General features: G+C 41.6%; 1 protein-coding gene across 1 annotated transcript in view; it reads left to right on the top strand.

Moving 5' to 3' along the window:
* The window catches only part of CSMD3 (CUB and Sushi multiple domains 3), a 1,619,578-nt gene that overhangs the window by 950,168 nt on the left and 648,384 nt on the right, over positions 1-21,026 (top strand). The window contains exons 24-26 of the mRNA XM_082258441.1: positions 11,235-11,391; positions 12,666-12,857; positions 13,026-13,152. Coding sequence (XP_082114567.1) covers positions 11,235-11,391; positions 12,666-12,857; positions 13,026-13,152 — 476 coding nt within the window. The remainder of the gene's footprint in view (positions 1-11,234; positions 11,392-12,665; positions 12,858-13,025; positions 13,153-21,026) is intronic.

Here is a 21,026-nt window from a genome sequence, read left to right as displayed (position 1 = left end):
ATGACCAATTTTCCAGAAGCACATTTGTGAGGTCAGGCACTGATGTTAGAGAGAAGGCCTGGCTCGCATTCTGCACTCTAATTCATCCCAAAGACATTTTATTGGGTAAAGTCAGGACAGGCCAGTCATGTTCCTCCACCCCAAATGTGCTCATCCATGTCTTTATGGACCTTGCATTGTGCACTGGTCCAAATCATTTGGTGGAAGGGGGAATATGGTGTGGGGTCCAGTGAAGAGAACTCTTAAGGTGTCAGTATACCAAGACATTGTGGGAGCAGTCTGGGGCTGGCCCTTCCTGTTCCAACAGGACTGCACACCAGTGCACAAAGCTAGGTCCATAAAGACGTGGATGAGTCCTGAACTTTTTTAATGTAAAAAAAAATATTAGGGAAAAAAAAATGGCCTTCAAGAAATATAAATCGTTGGACACATTATCGGCTTTTCAGCAATACAAGCAATCAAATAAGAAATGTAAATATGAGATCAAAATCGCTAAAATAAACTTTGAGAGACAAATAGCAGAGGATAGTAAATCTATCAACAGCAAAAAAACGAGGTCAGAGCATGTTGCACACATAATTAACGATGATGGGAGGATGGTTACAGAGGACACAGAGAAGGCAACCGTGCTTAATGCTTTCTTCTCTTCAGTCTTTACACAAGAAAAGGAGGGGTACACTGACCATGACTGTATGGTTAGCAGTACTTCACAGGACTTGCCGCTATGGCTTACAGAGGGTGAAATCAAGGAAAGGCTTGATAACATTAACACAAATAAATAACCAGGACTGGATGGCATACATCCGAGAGTACTCAAAGAACTCAGTAAGGTTATATCTAGACCACTGTTCCTGATCTTTGCTGACAGTATTATGACAGGAAATGTACCTGGTGACTGGAGGTAAGCTAACATGATACCAATATTCAAAGAAGGGCAGAGGCATATCAAAGGAAAATATAGGCCGGTCAGCCTGAGGTCAATAGTATGTAAACTTCTGGAGGGGATGATAAGGGACTATATAGCAGAGTTTGCTAAAGAGAACAACATCATCAGTAGTAATCAGCATGTGTTTACAAAAGGGCATTCTTGTCAAATCAATCTGTTAACATTCTACAAGGAGGTGAGCTGTGAGCTAGATAGGGGAGACCAGTGGATGTGGTGTACCTGGATTTTGCTAAAGCGTTTGATACAGTTCCCCAGAAATGCTTAATTTATAAAATAAGGTCTGCGGGCATTGACTACAAGGTTTTCTCTTGTTTTCTCTTGGATACAAAACTGGTTAAAGGGGCGTGTCCAAAGGGTGGTAATAAATAACGCATACTCAGACTGGTCTTGTGTGGCAAGTGGGGTCCCCTAAGGCTCAGTCCTGGGACCAATTTTGATAAATTTATTCATAAATAGCATTAAGGACGAGATCATTAGCACAATCTTAGTTTTTGCAGATGACACAAAATTAAGTAGGGCAATAACTTCACATCGTGAGACAGAAATCTTACAGAATGACCTGAGCAAAATAACAGAGTGGGCTACTACATGGCAAATGAGGTTTAATGTGGAGAAGTGTAAGGTATTGCACTTGGGGACTAAAAACATAAACGCCCAATACACTTTGGGGGGAGAACCCCTGGGGGAATCAAAAATGGAGAATGATCTGGGAGTCTTAGTGGAAGATAGACTTGGCAATAGCATGCAATGTCAAGCTGAGGCTGCCAAAGCCGGCAAAATATTAGCATGCATAAGGAAGGGGATGTATTCCAGAGATAAAACTATAATCCTACCACTTTATAAACTCTGGTCCGACCACATATGGAGTATTCTGTCCAGTTCTGGTCGCCAATAGGGTTGAGCGAACACCTAGATGTCCGTGTTCGACGGGTTCGGCCGAACTTTAAAAAAAAGTCCGGGTCCGTGTCCCGGACTTTTACCGAACTTTTCCCGGACGCCGAACCCCATTGAAGTCAATGGGGACCCGAACTTTAAGGCACTAAAATGTCTCTAAAACACCAAAGGAAAGGGCTAGAGTGCTGCAAATGGCAGCAAAACGTAATTAAGAGCATGGCAAGTGCTCTGCAAACAAATGTGGATAGGGAAATAACTTAAAACAACAAAAAAAAACAGAAAAATAAAACAATGTTCTTCTTCATCTCTGAAGGACGAGGCCCATATGGAGTAGGAGGGAGGTTGAGGTGGTGGTGGATGTGGCGGTGACATAGGCGTGCGCACAGGGTGTGCTGGGTGTGCCTGGGCACACCCTAATCACCTAGGGCACATAGCATTGCCAGTGAGGAGATGGGAAAGATCTCCCTGGGACCTGCTCTGCTCTATTTCTCCTTGCCTACAGGTACATGGCCCCGATACATTACTCTCCCTGCTGGCAAACACATGCATGTGTATTTCAACTTTTGGGTGCACACCTTAATGCAATAGGCTGCGCACACCTATGGGCGGTGTAGGTGGAAGCGGCGGTGGAGGAGGACCAGGGCCGGATTAACAGCATCATGGGCTTGGTGCTGAGGATTTTGAAGGGCCTTAGGGCCGTGCCTTGCCATGCACCCAGAGGAGGAAGGGTGCAGCCATGCATGCCTAATTCAACATGGGATGCTGTCTCTGAAGCCCATAAACACATCCATGCATCGCCAACTGTCCCTCCTTGTCCGGCCTTCACGCTGTGTGGGGAGGTTCTGAGGGTGCTGCCTGGGGAAGCGAGCATAGAAGCCAGACTTCTGTGTTTACAAGTGACAGAAGAGCGGTAACAGTGAATATGGCCAACCCGGGGCCTATATAAAAGGTAGGGGCCTGGAGCTGCAGCTCCAATAGCCCCTACATTAATCTGGCCCTGAGGAGGAGGACGAGGTAGCCAACACTGCTTCTTTTCACAAATTTTAAATGAGGGTACACCCCAAAAGAGTGAGAAAGAGCAAAAATGGAACAATGGGTGGGTAAGGTCGGTATCCATTGCTATTCTGCATAAGGTACGGAAAAGTCCCGTGGGATCCATGCCTGGTTCATTTTAATGAACGTGAGCTTGTCCACATTGTCTCTGGACAGGCGGCTGCGCTTGTCTGTTATAACGCCCCCAGCCGTGCTAAATACCTGTTCAGATAATACACTGGCTGCAGGGCACGCCAGCACCTCCAAGGCGTAAAGGGCAAGCTCAGGCCATGTGCCCAATTTGGAGACCCAGAAGTTGAAGGGGGCAGACCCGTCATTCACTACATGTAGGCGTGTGCACACATACTGCTCCACCATGTTGGTAAAATGCTGCCTCCTGCTAAGACGTTCCATCTGAGCTGCTGGTGCTGCTGTTTGTTGTGGCGTGCTGACAAAGCTTTTCCACATTTCGGCCATGCTAACCCTGCCTTCTGAGGTGCTAGCGGTGCCCTGGTTGCGTTGGCGACCTCCTCCTCCTCCTCCTCTGCCTTGTGCTTCCACTGTGGCCCCGCTGTCAGATGGGAATGCCAGCAGCATGGCGTCTACCAGCGTGCGCTTGTACTCGCGCATCTTGCGATCGCGCTCCAGTGAGTGAATTAAGGACGGTACGTTGTCCTTGTAACGGGGATCCAGCAGCGTGGCCACCCAGTAATCAGCACAAGTTAGAATGTGGGCAACTCGGCGGTCGTTGTGGAGACACTGCAGCATGTAATCGCTCATGTGTGCCAGGCTGCCCAGAGGCAACGAAAGGCTGTCCTCTGTGGGAGGTGTATGGTCCGTGTCCTCTGTATCCCCCCAGCCACGCACCAGTGATGGCCATGAGCTGGCCTGGGTGCCACCCTGCTGTGAACATGGTTCCATCTCCTCCTCCAGCTCCTCCTCCTCCTCATCCTCCAGAACTGTGCCCCTGCTGGACAATTGCGTCCCTGGCGTTTGCGTGTGCAGGAACCCACCCTCGGAGCCCCTTGCGAATGACTGCCCTGAAAGCCTTGGAAATGTTACCTCTTCATCCTCCTCCTCCTCCTCATCCTGTGCCACATCCTCTTCCATCATCGCCCGAATTGTTTTTTCAAGGAGGCATAGAAGTGGGATAGTTAAGCTGAGAACGGCGTCATTGCCACTGGCCATGTTGGTGGAGTACTCAAAACAGCGCAACAAGGCACACAGGTCTCGCATGGAGGCCCAGTTAAATTAAATAGCGGAATAGAAAATATGATCCAAAAAAAGTGTATGTATATCACACGTACACAACCACACTAGGCCCCAATTACTATTGTTTGTACCCCTAAAAGGCTAGATGAGGAGTAGGGGGAGTATGGAACAGGCAGCACCCTCAAACCTTCAGAAGTATGAGATGAACCCCAACAACTTGGAAAGGTGGATCTCTCTCACACGTACCGACACAGACTATCCCGCAATTCAATTGATCCTCAAAGGTTTTTATTGAATAGCGGAATAGGAAATATGATCAAAAAAAGTGTATGTATCTCGCACGTACACAACCACACTAGGCCCCAATTACTATTGTTTGTACCCCTAAAAGGCTAGATGAGGAGTAGGGGGGGTATGGAACAGGCAGCACCCTCAAACCTTCAGAAGTATGAGATGAACCCCAACAACTTGGAAAGGTGGATCTCTCTCACACGTACCGACACAGACTATCCCGCAATTCAATTGATCCTCAAAGGTTTTTATTGAATAGCGGAATAGGAAATATGATCAAAAAAAGTGTATGTATCTCGCACGTACACAACCACACTAGGCCCCAATTACTATTGTTTGTACCCCTAAAAGGCTAGATGAGGAGTAGGGGGGGTATGGAACAGGCAGCACCCTCAAACCTTCAGAAGTATGAGATGAACCCCAACAACTTGGAAAGGTGGATCTCTCTCACACGTACCGACACAGACTATCCCGCAATTCAATTGATCCTCAAAGGTTTTTATTGAATAGCGGAATAGGAAATATGATCAAAAAAAGTGTATGTATCTCGCACGTACACAACCACACTAGGCCCCAATTACTATTGTTTGTACCCCTAAAAGGCTAGGAGTAGGGGGAGTATGGAACAGGCAGCACCCTCAAACCTTCAGAAGTATGAGATGAACCCCAACAACTTGGAAAGGTGGATCTCTCTCACACGTACCAACACAGACTATCCCCCAATTTAACTGATCCCCAAAGGTTTTTGATTAAATAGCGGAATAGAAAATATGATCCCAAAAAAGTGTATGTATATCACACGTACACAACCACACTAGGCCCCAATTACTATTGTTTGTACCCCTAAAAGGCTAGGAGTAGGGGGAGTATGGAACAGGCAGCACCCTCAAACCTTCAGAAGTATGAGATGAACCCCAACAACTTGGAAAGGTGGATCTCTCTCACACGTACCAACACAGACTATCCCCCAATTTAACTGATCCCCAGAGGTTTTTGATTAAATAGCGGAATAGAAAATATGATCCCAAAAAAGTGTATGTATATCACACGTACACAACCACACTAGGCCCCAATTACTATTGTTTGTACCCCTAAAAGGCTAGGAGTAGGGGGAGTATGGAACAGGCAGCACCCTCAAACCTTCAGAAGTATGAGATGAACCTCAACAACTTGGAAAGGTGGATCTCTCTCACACGTACCAACACAGACTATCCCCCAATTTAACTGATCCCCAAAGGTTTTTGATTAAATAGCGGAATAGAAAATATGATCCCAAAAAAGTGTATGTATATCACACGTACACAACCACACTAGGCCCCAATTACTATTGTTTGTACCCCTAAAAGGCTAGGAGTAGGGGGAGTATGGAACAGGCAGCACCCTCAAACCTTCAGAAGTATGAGATGAACCCCAACAACTTGGAAAGGTGGATCTCTCTCACACGTACCAACACAGACTATCCCCCAATTTAACTGATCCCCAAAGGTTTTTGATTAAATAGCGGAATAGAAAATATGATCCCAAAAAAGTGTATGTATATCACACGTACACAACCACACTAGGCCCCAATTACTATTGTTTGTACCCCTAAAAGGCTAGGAGTAGGGGGAGTATGGAACAGGCAGCACCCTCAAACCTTCAGAAGTATGAGATGAACCTCAACAACTTGGAAAGGTGGATCTCTCTCACACGTACCAACACAGACTATCCCCCAATTTAACTGATCCCCAAAGGTTTTTGATTAAATAGCGGAATAGAAAATATGATCCCAAAAAAGTGTATGTATATCACACGTACACAACCACACTAGGCCCCAATTACTATTGTTTGTACCCCTAAAAGGCTAGGAGTAGGGGGAGTATGGAACAGGCAGCACCCTCAAACCTTCAGAAGTATGAGATGAACCCCAACAACTTGGAAAGGTGGATCTCTCTCACACGTACCAACACAGACTATCCCCCAATTTAACTGATCCCCAGAGGTTTTTGATTAAATAGCGGAATAGAAAATATGATCCCAAAAAAGTGTATGTATATCACACGTACACAACCACACTAGGCCCCAATTACTATTGTTTGTACCCCTAAAAGGCTAGGAGTAGGGGGAGTATGGAACAGGCAGCACCCTCAAACCTTCAGAAGTATGAGATGAACCTCAACAACTTGGAAAGGTGGATCTCTCTCACACGTACCAACACAGACTATCCCCCAATTTAACTGATCCCCAAAGGTTTTTGATTAAATAGCGGAATAGAAAATATGATCCCAAAAAAGTGTATGTATATCACACGTACACAACCACACTAGGCCCCAATTACTATTGTTTGTACCCCTAAAAGGCTAGGAGTAGGGGGAGTATGGAACAGGCAGCACCCTCAAACCTTCAGAAGTATGAGATGAACCCCAACAACTTGGAAAGGTGGATCTCTCTCACACGTACCAACACAGACTATCCCCCAATTTAACTGATCCCCAGAGGTTTTTGATTAAATAGCGGAATAGAAAATATGATCCCAAAAAAGTGTATGTATATCACACGTACACAACCACACTAGGCCCCAATTACTATTGTTTGTACCCCTAAAAGGCTAGGAGTAGGGGGAGTATGGAACAGGCAGCACCCTCAAACCTTCAGAAGTATGAGATGAACCCCAACAACTTGGAAAGGTGGATCTCTCTCACACGTACCAACACAGACTATCCCCCAATTTAACTGATCCCCAAAGGTTTTTGATTAAATAGCGGAATAGAAAATATGATCCCAAAAAAGTGTATGTATATCACACGTACACAACCACACTAGGCCCCAATTACTATTGTTTGTACCCCTAAAAGGCTAGGAGTAGGGGGAGTATGGAACAGGCAGCACCCTCAAACCTTCAGAAGTATGAGATGAACCCCAACAACTTGGAAAGGTGGATCTCTCTCACACGTACCAACACAGACTATCCCCCAATTTAACTGATCCCCAAAGGTTTTTGATTAAATAGCGGAATAGAAAATATGATCCCAAAAAAGTGTATGTATATCACACGTACACAACCACACTAGGCCCCAATTACTATTGTTTGTACCCCTAAAAGGCTAGATGAGGAGTAGGGGGAGTATGGAACAGGCAGCACCCTCAAACCTTCAGTATGAGATTGTGTTCACTGTACCCCACAAAGATTGAGTTCACTGCACCCCACAATGATTGTGTTCACTGCACCCCACAAAGATTGTGTTCACTGCACCTCACAAAGATTGTGTTCACTGTACCCCCCAAAGATTGTGTTCACTGCACCCCACAAAGATTCTGTTCACTGTACCCCACAAAGATTGTGTTCACTGCACCCCAAAAAGATTGTGTTCACTGCACCCCAAAAAGGATGTTGTTCACTGCACCCCAAAAAGGATGTTGTTCACTCCACCCCAAAAAGATTGTGTTCACTGCACCCCACAAAGATTGTGTTCACTGCACCCCAAAAAGATTGTGTTCACTGCACCCCAAAAATGATTTTGTTCACTGCACCCCAAAAAGGATTTTGTTCACTGCACCCCAAAAAGGATGTTGTTCACTCCACCCCAAAAAGATTGTGTTCACTGCACCCCAAAAAGATTGTGTTCACTGCACCCCACAAAGGATTTTGTTCACTGCACCCCAAAAAGATTGTGTTCACTGCACCCCAAAAAGGATGTTGTTCACTGCACCCCAAAAAGGATTTTGTTCACTGCACCCCAAAAAGATTGTGTTCACTGCACCCCACAAAGGATTTTGTTCACTGCACCCCACAAAGATTGTGTTCACTGCACACCAAAAAGGATTGTGTTCACTGCACCCCAAAAAGATTTTGTTCACTGCACCCCAAAAAGATTGTGTTCACTGCAGCCCAAAAAGATTGTGTTCACTGCAGCCCAAAAAGATTGTGTTCACTGCAGCCCAAAAAGATTGTGTTCACTGCAGCCCAAAAAGATTGTGTTCACTGCAGCCCAAAAAGATTGTGTTCACTGCAGCTCACACACAGAAAAATGGATGTGGATCACTGACACCTGCCTATCTCCAATCCCACACCACACAGCAATATCGATTGTAGTTTGTAGAACACAGTTTCCCTAAAATTCAGCAGACTCTGTCCCTAACAGGATTGAGAAGAGATCGTAGATCAGGATTGAGTGCAGACCCCACCCCCCACACAGCAATATCGATTGTAGTTTGTAGAAGACACTGACCCTATATAATTCAGCAGACTCTATCCCTAAAATGCCTACAACTCGCCCTGCCTAAACACTCCGACCTGTCCCTCAATTCTATCCGGACACAAATGGTTTTTTCCTGCCTATCTTTCCCTAATCAGCAGCCAGCACGTTGATGTGTGCTCTGTCCCTGAATCTAAGCAGCATAATGACGCCGCTGCGGCTGCCTCGAACTTATAAAGACTTGGTCACATGCTTCAGACGGCCAATCACAGCTACTGAGACATTTGCAGGCATGGCTGGGATGGCTTAAGGCACACCAGTTAAACGATTGTTGATTGGCTGTTGAAAGCCCGCCATGAAAAGAGCGCCAAAGCATGCAAAACCCGGAAATAAAACGACCGAACACGGATTTTTACCCGAACATACAGTAAAGTGTCCGTGTCCGTGTTCGGGTACAAAAAATCCAATTATTCGGTACGAACACGAATAATACAGTCCGTGTTCGCTCAACACTAGTCGCCAATCCTCAGAAGGGATGTGAAGGAACTGGAGAGAGTCCAGAGAAGAGCAACTGAGAGGGGACATGATAGCAATTTACAAGTACCTTAACGGTGATCTCAACATAGAAAAAAAACTGTTCATTCGCAATGAATGCATGAGGACACGAGGCCATACAATGCAATTAGAGGAGAAGAGATTTAACCTTAGGCTACACAGGGGGGTTTTAACAGTAAAAGATTGTGGAATTCTCTACCACAAGTGGTAGTAACTGCGGGGAGTATGGCTACTTTTAACCACTTGCCGACCGCTCACATTGACCCTACTGCGGCAAAGTGGTTTGTTAACGTCCAGCGACGTAGACCTACGTTGCTGGACTCCTCGCCTTGTGGGTGGCGCGTGCGTGCCGCCGGAGGCTCGTTCCCACTGTATTCACAGTGGGAGTCGGGCCAGGGGAGGAGCGGCGGTGATCACCGCCGCTCTTCCCCGATCGTCGGGGATCGAGTGTGGAAATCTTCTAAGTGACAGGCAGGGAGAGATTGCAGGATTCAGCATAGCTGAACCTGCGATCTGTGCCTGTGTCACACAGTCCCCTCCCCCCACACACGTTAGTAAGCACCAGGCATACATTAACCCCTTGATCACCAATAAAAGTTAACCCCTTCCCTGCCTCCCTGCCAGTGTCATTTTTACCCCCAAAAGTGTCAAAAATGTCAGTCAAGGGTCCGGTCTGTCCGTCGCAATGTCGCAGTCCCGCAAAAAAAATCACAGATCGCCGCCATTACTAGTTAAAAAAAAAAACAATAAAAATGACATAAATTTCCCGTAGTTAGTAGCTGCGATAACTTTTGCGCAAACCAATCAAAATATGCTTATTGCGATTTTTTTTACCAAAAATATGTAGCAGAAAACAAATTGGCCTAAAAGGTTAAAAAATTTAGATTTTTACATTTTTTGGGGGGAATTTCACATAAAAAATGTGAAAAATATTGTTATTTTTTCAAAATTGTCGTTTTTTTTTTTGTTTATAGCGCAAAAAGTAAAAATCACACAGGTGATCAAATACCACCAAAAGAAAGCTCTATTTGTGGGGAAAAAGGACATACATTTAATTTGGGTACAGCATCGCACAACCGCGCAATTGTCCATTAAATAACGGAGTGCCGAATCGCAAAATATGGCCTAGTCAGGAATGGGGTAAAATCTTCCAGTCTTAAAGCGGTTAAAAATACGCTCATTGAGAATTTTTTTTATCAAAGACATGTAGCTAAATACATTTTGGCCTAAATATTTATTTAATATATTGGATATTTTTTAACTGTCAAAGTAGAAAAATATTGTTATTTTTTCAAAATTGTAGCTTTTTTTATTAATATCGCAAAAAATGAAAATTGCACATGTGATCAAATACCACCAAAAGAAAGCTCTGTTTGTGGGAAAAAAAGGATGTAAATTTTGTTTGGGTACGGCATTGCATGACCGCGCAATTGTCAGTTAAAGTCGCACAGTGCCGAATCGCAAAAAGTGACCTGGACGTAAAGCAGGAAAATCCTCCGGTGGTAAAGTGGTTAAAAAACTCTTGGACGTACATCTCAAGGATCAAAACATTCAGGGGTATGGGAAATAATTACATCCACACACACCTACACAGGTTAAACTGAATGGAATATTGTCTTTATTCAACCTCAACTACTATATAACTATGTAACCTCAACCCGATAGAAAACCTTTGGGATAATTTTGGGTGCAGACTGAGAGATAGGCCTTTTCTCCAACATCAGTGCCTAACTTCAAAAATGCGCTTCTGGAAGAATGGTCAAACATTCCCATAGACACATTCCTAAACCTTGTTGACAGCACTCCCAGAAGAGTTGAAGCTTTTATAGCTGCAAAGGGTGGACCAACTCAGTTTTAAACCCTACGGACTAAGATGCCATTAAAGTTCATGTGGTTGTAAAGGCAGATATCCCAATACATTTGGTAATATAGTGTATATATTTTTATATATATGTATATTATATATATATATATATATATATATATATATATATATATATATATATATATATACATATACATCGTACTCTTCCATTTTGCAAGCTGGTTTTAGTTTTTGTGAATTCTTCGTTATCAGTATTCTGAACCAAAAACATTTTACATTTTTTTTATGTGCCTTTGTTCTACAGATATATGATGGGAAAGACAATACTGCTCACTTGTTAGGGGCCTTTACAGCATCATCGTTAAGAGGACTGACACTGAGCAGCACGTCAAACCATTTGTGGCTGGAATTTAATTCGGACTCAGAAATAACTGATGAAGGTTTTCAATTGGTTTATACTAGTAAGTATACTTCATAGCAAAATCCTCTACAGGCTGTGGTTAAGTTACTGTTTTATTAATGGTAATAGTTAATGTACTGTTTTACTAATGTATAATTTTAGATTTAAAAGTTTTAGAGTTATCAGAGCTGCAATAGTGTAACAAATAACAAAGAAAAAAATAAGGCAACACAGGAGTTTATATGACAATGGGAATCTAAATTTAATTCAAATTACTCCACCCACAGCTAACCTGTTTTGAGTGGAGTTTCCTATCTGGGAAAGTGATGCAGTCTTAAAGTTATTACTGCAATAGTAAGTAAAAAATCTGAAAATTGGTGTATCAAAAGTAGTTGCACATATTACCCCGTGCTATGCTGCTTGGTTGGTTTGATTTCAAACCAAGGTTAAAAGATCATGGCAAATGCAGCTTTTAACCACTTTACGACCACCCACCACAAATATACTGTGGCAGGCAGCCGCTCTTGGGCAAAGTGATGTAGGTATACGTCACTCGCTCTCAGGAGTCTAGGAGATGAGCGAGCGCCGCCGGCACGCTCCTGCCCTTGCTCGTCAGCGGGGAAACTGCCTGACACCCGCAATCGTTCCCCGCTGAGAGAGAAGAATGGTTAAGCAATAACAAAATTAGGTAGGGCAGAGAGAGATGGCACTGGTCTGTGGTCTTTCTGAGAAATTCTGAATATGATGGTACAAAAAATTTTACACATTCAGGATTTTTTTTTTTTTTTAGTACGGTAGTGCCAAATGTTCGATTGCCTTATCGCCTTATTGCACAAGTGCAGTAGTGGATGGATTATTATTAGGAAATGGGAAGCTTCCTTGACAATTAGAAATACCAGCATTGTTGCCTCTTAGACTCATTGCAAATCAAATGCAAATGTAGAGAAAGCACCCATGGATGCACACTATTAAAGCTCTTCTATGGAACTAGTCTGCCAACAGACAACAGACTGTTGGAAGAACTATCGCTGCTGGATTTTGTAGGGGACCTAAATCCTAAGAGGCAGGCCATTGTTATGCATTCCAATTTTAGTTTAGATGTACCTTTGCCAGACTTCAACTAGAACTTGCATGTAGACCCAGCTCAGACCCAGTGTTAGTTGAGGTCCAAGAATTGGATATTATTTTAACTGCGGGAACCAAAGGCCAAAAAACACATTATCAGCTTCTACATTTGCCACCTATGAATTCTTAAAAGAAGTTCTGTTTAAATCAATTTTAAAAGGAAAAGCGTATATTTTATTAACAGTTTTATTTTTTACCTATTTTTTACAGGCTTTGAACTCTCCCACTGTGAGGACCCAGGTGTGCCACAATTTGGATACAAAATTAGTGACCAGGGACATTTTGCTGGTAGCACCATCATCTACGGATGCAACCCAGGTTACACTTTGCATGGAAGCAGCCTACTGAAATGTATGACTGGAGAGAGAAGAGCATGGGACTATCCTTTGCCATCCTGCATTGGTAACAAACCTTATTTTTTCTTATGTGGAAGTTTTTTTTTCATCCTCTGCCATCTTGCATTACATTTCTTTTCTTTTATGAAATATTATGTTTATTGTCATAAGGAAATGTGATGGTCTCTTAGTGTTTGATAATTCTTCTATACTTACTGTTATTATTTTCAATTAGCTGAATGTGGAGGTCGTTTCAAAGGAGAATCTTCAGGCAGAATTTTATCACCAGGATACCCCTTTCCATATGATAATAATCTGCGCTGTACATGGATAATTGAAGTGGACTTGGGCAATATTGTAAGGTAAAGCAGAAAATGCTTGATATTTCAAAAACATTGCAAGCAAAATCATAGCAAATATAAATTTGCCAACACTTCAAAATGTGATACTGATACAGATAGCTACATATAAATAATCTGCAAATGTATACAGGGTAGGAATTTTTTCAGGGTCTTACTTTCTTCAAAAACAAATTCCTGTTTCAAGAGATACATTGACACCAGTTAATTTTGCTTGAAAGTGTGGAAAACACTGATAAATAATTTATGGGGAATGAACAAAAAAACAACTTCTCCTTTCCTCTGTTCTCCTCTCCATCCTTTCCTATCCTTCATCATATTCTCTCCTCTCTTCTCCATCTTATCCTCCATTCTCTCAGCCTCTCCTCTCCCCTTCCTGCAGATGTATTCTCTCATCTCCACTCATACGTATCTATCTATCTATCTATCTATCTATCTATCTATCTATCTATCTATCTATCTATCTATCTATCTATCTATCTATCTATCTATCTATCTATCTATCTATCTATCTATCTATCTATCTATCTATCTATCTATCTATCTATCTATCTATCTATCTATCTATCTATCTATCTATCTATCTATCTGTCTATCTGTCTGTCTGTCTGTCTGTCTGTCTGTCTGTCTGTCTGTCTATCTACAGTGGGTACGGAAAGTATTCAGACCCCCTTAAATGTTTCACTCTTTGTTATATTGCAGCCATTTGCTAAAATCATTTAAGTTCATTCTTCTTCCTCATGAATGTACACACAGCTCCCCATATTGATGGAAAAACACAGAATTGTTGACATTGTTGCAGATTTATTAAAAAAGAAAAACTGAAATATCACATGGTCCTAAGTATTCAGACACTTGATGTTTGATTATACTGATTGGACTTGATTAGGAAAGCCACACACCTGCCTATATAAGACCTTCCAGATCACAATGCATGCCAGAGCAAATGAGAATCATGAGGTCAAAGGAACTGCCTGAAGAACTCAGAGACAGAATTGTGGCAAGGCACAGATCTGGCCAAGGTTACAAAAAGATTTCTGCTGCACTTAAGAGCACAGTGGCCTCCATAATCCTCAAATGGAAGACGTTTGGGACAACCAGAACCCTTCCTAGAGCTGGCCGTCTGGCCAAACTGAGCTATCGGGGGAGAAGAGCCTTGGTGAGAGAGGTAAAGAAGAACCCAAAGATCACTGTGGCTGAGCTCCAGAGATGCAGTCAGGAGATGGGAGAAAGTTGTAGAAAGTCAACCATCACTGCAGCCCTCCACCAGTCGGGGCTTTATGGCAGAGTGGCCCGACGGAAGCCTCTCTTCAGTGTAAGACACATGAAAGCCCGCATGGAGTTTGCTAAAAAACACCTGAAGGACTCCAAGATGGTGAGAAATAAGATTCTCTGGTCTGATGAGACCAAATAGAACTTTTTGGCCTTAATTCTAAGCGGTATGTGTGGAGAAAACCAGGCCCTGCTCATCACCGGTCCAATACAGTCCCAACAGTGAAGCATGGTGGTGGCAGCATCATGCTGTGGGGGTGTTTTTCAGCTGCAGGGACAGGACGACTCGTTGCAATCGAGGGAAAGATGAATGCGGCAAAATACAGGGATATCCTGGATCCTGGACAAAAACCTTCTCCAGAGTGCTCTGGACCTCAGACAGGTTTACCTTCCAACAAGACAATGACCCTAAGCACACAGCTAAAATAACGAAGGAGTGGCTTCACAACAACTCCGTGACTGTTCTTGAATGGCCCAGCCAGAGCCCTGACTTAAACCCAATTAAGCATCTCTGGAGAGACCTAAAAATGGCTGTCCACCAACGTTTACCATCCAACCTGACAGAACTGGAGAGGATCTGCAAGGAGGAATGGCAGAGGATCCCCAAATCCAGGTGTGAAAGACTTGTTGCATCTTTCCCAAAAAGACTCCTGGCTGTATTAGATCAAAAGAGGGCTTCTACTAAATACTGAGCAAAGGGTCTGAATACTTAGGACCATGTGATATTTCAGTTTTTCTTTTTTAATAAATCTGCAACAATGTCAACAATTCTGTGTTTTTCTGTCAGTATGGGGTGCTATGTGTACATTCATGAGGAAGAAGAATGAACTTAAATGATTTTAGCAAATGGCTGCAATATAACAAAGAGTGAAAAATGTAAGGGGGTCTGAATACTTTCCGTACCCACTGTATCTGTCTATCTGTCTGTCTGTCTGTCTGTCTGTCTGTCTGTCTGTCTGTCTATCTATCTATCTATATATCTGTCTGTCTGTCTGTCTGTCTGTCTGTCTGTCTGTCTGTCTGTCTGTCTGTCTGTCTGTCTATCTATCTATCTATCTATCTATCTATCTATCTATCTATCTATCTATCTATCTAGTCCCAATAATTATGTAATTCACCTTCGTTTTAATCAGTTCAATTCCATGAATTTAAAGAATAGTTCAATGGTAATAGAAGACTACAAAGTCCTATTACACTGTATTTTCCCTGTAGCATCAGTAATTTGGAATATCTGAATAATTATGTCTGTAATATGTGGATTACAGTTGTTCGTTTGAACAAACAGTACTGAAAATGATGTGAAGCAGTACAGGCAAATCCCACAATTAATCCATATGGGACTATGGCTAATTAATCATGACAACTGCCTCAAATCTGTTATGTTCAATGCATTATTGCAGTACCAAGTAGAGAAAAGCAGTCAGCATTAGCCTGCGGTAGCAGTTAAAGATACCAAAGCAACAGACATGGGAGAAAATACTACCCACACTGAAAGTTCAGTCTCATTAGAAAATACCCCCTTTTTCTGTGGAATGTGGAATCCAACATGTGGCGTTTCCATGTGGATACTTTGTAATTTGGGATGAAGTTTGATATTACTTTTTTTCTCCAAATACCTGTTAATGCAAACAGCTTAAAAATAAGGAAGCAAAAGCAACTAGTACAGTTTTCTTTATTTATATCTGTGTTCCATATGTGGATTTTTTTTAATCCCACTATGTTTGACACCTGCCATGTTGACAGAAATCTCCCATATTGAAACAAAAGTTGAAGTTGAAACTCTTCCACACTCTATTTAAACTGAAGAAAAAAAAACATGGTTTCAACTAAAGTTTTCCTTCAATTTAGTCTGGGAAATTTTCTTTTGATATATCTTATTTATAAGTTATGCTAATGCCTTCAGACTTGGCACTGAGGTTTGTGGTCATGGGTTATGACACTCAGATGGATATGTGCATTTATTATATGGAGAAGTAAGAGCAGAGGTTAGTTTCAATAACTATATAAAAAAAGCTATCAGTATATAAAATCACTAGTAAACATTTTGAAGACATACATCAAGTTATATAGAGGTAAATCCCACTAATATAAGACACACCTTCTCACAACACTGTCATTAGAAATGTAGGCAGGAATAATCAAATTTGATTTATTTTATTAAATTGATTGTGGGATTTTTTAATTCTTTCACCCCCCCCCTCCACTCCTGTACATCTCATCTACATCCTGTAATGACCTGTATATTAACACCTTCACCTCCTTTATGCTGTACATTAACCCCTCATCTTGATCCTCACACTGTATGTGACCTGTACAATAACTTCTTCACCTTCCTCTGTGCATGGCCTACAGTATAAATTAAGGATGTAGTGTATCAAGTGCACCATTACCATGTCCATGTTTTCCACTTCAGTACCAGAGGCAACATTTTGAGGCAAAGAAATAGATTGCCTTGATGTGTTTACTTTTACAAAAATTGAATCCAATAAAATATTCTCATCACACATTTTCCTGCAAATGGCCAGTGGGTGTTTTAGCAACTGCCGATTGGGAACATGTAAAAACACAAGGTTAAAGCATATATCAGCAGCACACTGTGGCATACCTGATGAAGGGGTCCTGTGTGACCTCGAAACTTTGCAGTTCTTTGCTGTGATGTGATCACTCTAATACATTTTAGATGCTGTTTTGAAGATCCATGGTGTTCTGGTAATGCAAGTTTTAACATAAATGTTTTAATCCATGTTTGGGAACTTCAAAACACTTGCAAAAGCAGCCTGCACAATATTCTGATAAACAACAAAATAGCATATTCCCAATACTGCATTATTTCCTTCTAGTGCAAAAAATACATCAAGGTATCTTTAAAAAAGAAAAAAACTTACAAATCCTCAATATATAAACTAAATAAACTGTTAACCACTTAAGCCCCGGAGGATTTGGCTGCTAAAAGACCAGGGGGAATTTTGCGATTCGGCACTGCGTGATTTTAACGGACAATTGCGCGGTCGTGCGACGCTGTACCTAAACAAATTTGACGTCCTTTTTTCCCCACAAACAGAGCTTTCTTTTGGTGGTATTTGATCACCTGTGTGATTTTTTGATCACGCGCTATAAACAAAAAAAGAGCGTCAATTTTGCAAAAATAACAATATTTTCACATTTTTTTATATGAAATTCCCCCAAAAAAAAGTAAAAATCAAAATTTTTTAACATTTTCAGCCAATTTGTTTTATGCTACATATGTTTGGTAAAAAAAAATCGCAAAAAGCGTATTTTGATTGGTTTGCGCAAAAGTTATCGCGTTTACTAACAAAGGGAAAGATTTTTGTCATTTTTGTTGTTTTTTTTTTTAACGCGTAATGGCGGCGATCTGCGATTTTTTTTGCAGTACTGCGACATTGGGGCGGACAGATCGGACCCTTGACTGACATTTTTGACACTTTTGGGGTTACCAGTGACATTTCTACAGTAATCAGTGCTATACATATGCACTATTACTGTAAAATTAAACTGGCAGTGAAGGCGTTAACTTTATTTGAGAGGGAGGGGCTGTGTGTGTCCCTAGGGGCGTGATTCTAACTGTGATTGGCTGTGGATTGAGCTGTAGGAACACTGATCAACGGTCCTACATAGTAGAACCGTATGATCAGTGTTTCTACACAGGGGAGAATGAAAGGCAGCTTGTTTACACAAGCTGCCTGCCTTTCTCCCTCTCCCCCGACAATCGCAGAGTGAGCGGCGGCAATCTTGTCTGCCGGTCACACGCGTGGGGGGGTCCGTGACCGCGCGGGAGCGCACCGCCGGCGGCGCGCGCTCGCTCCCCAGAGCCTCACAGGCTAGTGACGTATATATATGTCACTTTGCCTGTGAGGGGCTGACCGCCGCAGTTTATCTACTTGCGGCGGTGGGCAAGCGGTTATTGTGTATAGTAAGTGCATATAAAACACAATCCATTTAGTGCATCCCAATGTGAAACAAAAAACAAATATCCGGTACAAAAAATGATACTGTAAATAAAGGTATAATCCAATTGAAAAGCAGTATAGAATGGTAGTAGGACTTTTAGGGTGCAAGATAACATAAAGGATTATTAAAAAAAATCTATTTTATTAAATAATAGTTAAAAAACATAAATATTTACATATACTTAAACTGTACATATACAGCAAGCAAAATCCAAATTTGTCTCAACATGTTTCACTGTATCAAAACAGCTTCTTCAGGAGATCATGAATATTGCTCTCATGCATCAGGTCACGGGTAGGAATTCATCATCGCAATGCATAGGGTTGAAAAAAAGCTCATGAATTGCTATATATGCAATAACATGTAGAAAATCTACATATAAAAGGACCACATAGGAAACACTCCAATAGAAAACATGTAAATGTTTCCAGGAAGGCATTGGTATATAACAAGAGACAACTAAATCCAGGGGTCATTCATCTTTGCTCATTGAGGAAAAGATTTGCCAAAATCTGCAAACCTCAAAAGGTATATGCAGCTGGCAAGCTAGAAACTTCCTCTGTAAATCCCAATCCTAATTTGTCTGCAATACTGAACGGCCCCAATTCACTCTGAAGTGTCTCCCATGAATAATCTCCCCAGTGAAGATTTTGGCAAATCTTTTCCTCAATGAAAAAAGATGAATGACCCCTGGATTTAGTTGTCTCTTGTGGTATACCAATGCCTTCCCGGAAACATTTACATATTTTCTATTGGAGTGTCTCCTATGTGGTCCTTTTACATGTCGATTTTCTACATGGTATTACATATATAGCAATTCAGAAGCTTTTTTTCAAACCTATCCATTGAGATGATGCATGAGAGCAATATTCATAATCTCCTGAAGAAGCTGTTTTGATACAGTGAAACATGTTGAGACAAATTTAGATTTTTCTTGCTGTATATGTACAGTTCAAGTATGTATAAATATGTATGTTTTTTAAATATTATCTAATAAAATAGATTTTTTTTTAATAATCCTTTGTGTTATCTTGCACCCTAAAAGCCCTACTACCATTCTATACTGCTTTTCAATTAAGTTAATGAGGGTGTGGTGCAATGTATGAAGATTGGAACATCCACCCATTATCACTTTTGATAACGGTATAATCCAATCCAAAAAGTCAGAAGCATAAGAAGCCAGTGTAATTACAATCACAAGGAATTCCAACACAAGCATTTCCATGATATTCACACTACCTCTGTGTTATTATTGAACTCTGGGGTCTGTGTGGGTGATGACATCGCCATGTCCAGCTCCACCCAAATGTAACATCAGGCGTGATGTTGCATCTGATGAAACATGTAGGGTGGGGCTGGACGCATTGACGCCATGATGCACGCAAGACCGATACTCGGATGATTTTGAATGTGACAAGTGCTTTGGGTTTTTTTATATTTGAGATTTTGACCTACTTTTCCCAAAAAATTGTCTCTGTGTTTTTCATGTGGTATGTATATGAGAGGTGTTATTATCATAAGAAACTGCAAGACATAATTTCATCTTTGGGGGTTTGTATATCCTTTTGAGCAATATATGACCACTCACAGTTTGGGGTTTATTTTCTTTTGGTAAGTTTGGACTTCAATAGTAACACAGTGGTTGTATAGATATCACATATATACTATATACTTGTGCTGAGATTCCTCGGGATTGCACTGGCACTGGCTTCTTATACTGGAACATTTTTGGACTGGATTTTAGTTTCTACAGTATTATTTTATGTATTGAATATTCTTTAAGCTTCACATTGAGATGCATAGTATTAGTTATGTTTTTAAATGTACTTACTATATACATTAACAGTTTATTACATTTATGTTTGCAATATTTTGATGATTTCTAAATATTTTTAAAGGGACATTTATGTATTTGACCTAGAGGGTGATAGTACAGCACTAGCAATGATTTATACTTTATAACCTTCATTTCCAAAAAGGGGCAGAGGGAGAGGAGGATGAGTATCCCAAAGGCTCGGTGGAGAAAGACCTATAGTATCCATCACGTTTTTGTGATGAACAGGCAAAATTCATAATTAAATAACTGGGATTGTATTAAATCAATTGTTGGTTAAGGATTTGTAAATCACTGAGTATGGAAAAGTATGTAGAATGCCCCTGTTCTGTTAGAATTGTATGGGGATATCTGCTTTTATGGCCCTAGCTTTTTCCAGCGAGAATTTGGTATTGGCATTGTGAAATCATTTCTAGTTGGAAGGGGAGTTATTGACTTCCACTGAATGGGAATGGGAGAGCCTTTTCTGAGTTAGGAAAGTGTAGTGTGCAGGAAGATCTAAATATCTTCAGAAGAATGATTGATATATGGAATAAGAACATGTTGGGAGCAGAGTTGGGTGAACGGTTCAGGCCGAGCAAACGTTTGACCTGACCATCGTCTGTTCAGTGAACACACAGATTTGCAGGGCATTTGGAGTGTGTTCACCCCACTAAATGCCTTGCAATGCACTGCGTGCTGCACAGTGCTGTCTAAGCAGCTATGCCCACTCACCCCAAAGCACCTTGTCCCCATATTGATGGCCAATTACTTGCATTTAAGCCTTCAAAATGGGGACTTTTGATTTCTCAAGTTTGGGTCC

Source organism: Pelophylax lessonae (genome assembly GCF_965119305.1).
Source record: "Pelophylax lessonae genome assembly, chromosome: 5".
NCBI lineage: Eukaryota > Metazoa > Chordata > Amphibia > Anura > Ranidae > Pelophylax > Pelophylax lessonae.
The sequence above is the reverse complement of the archived record's forward strand: the minus strand, read 5'-3'. Positions and strand labels throughout refer to the sequence as shown.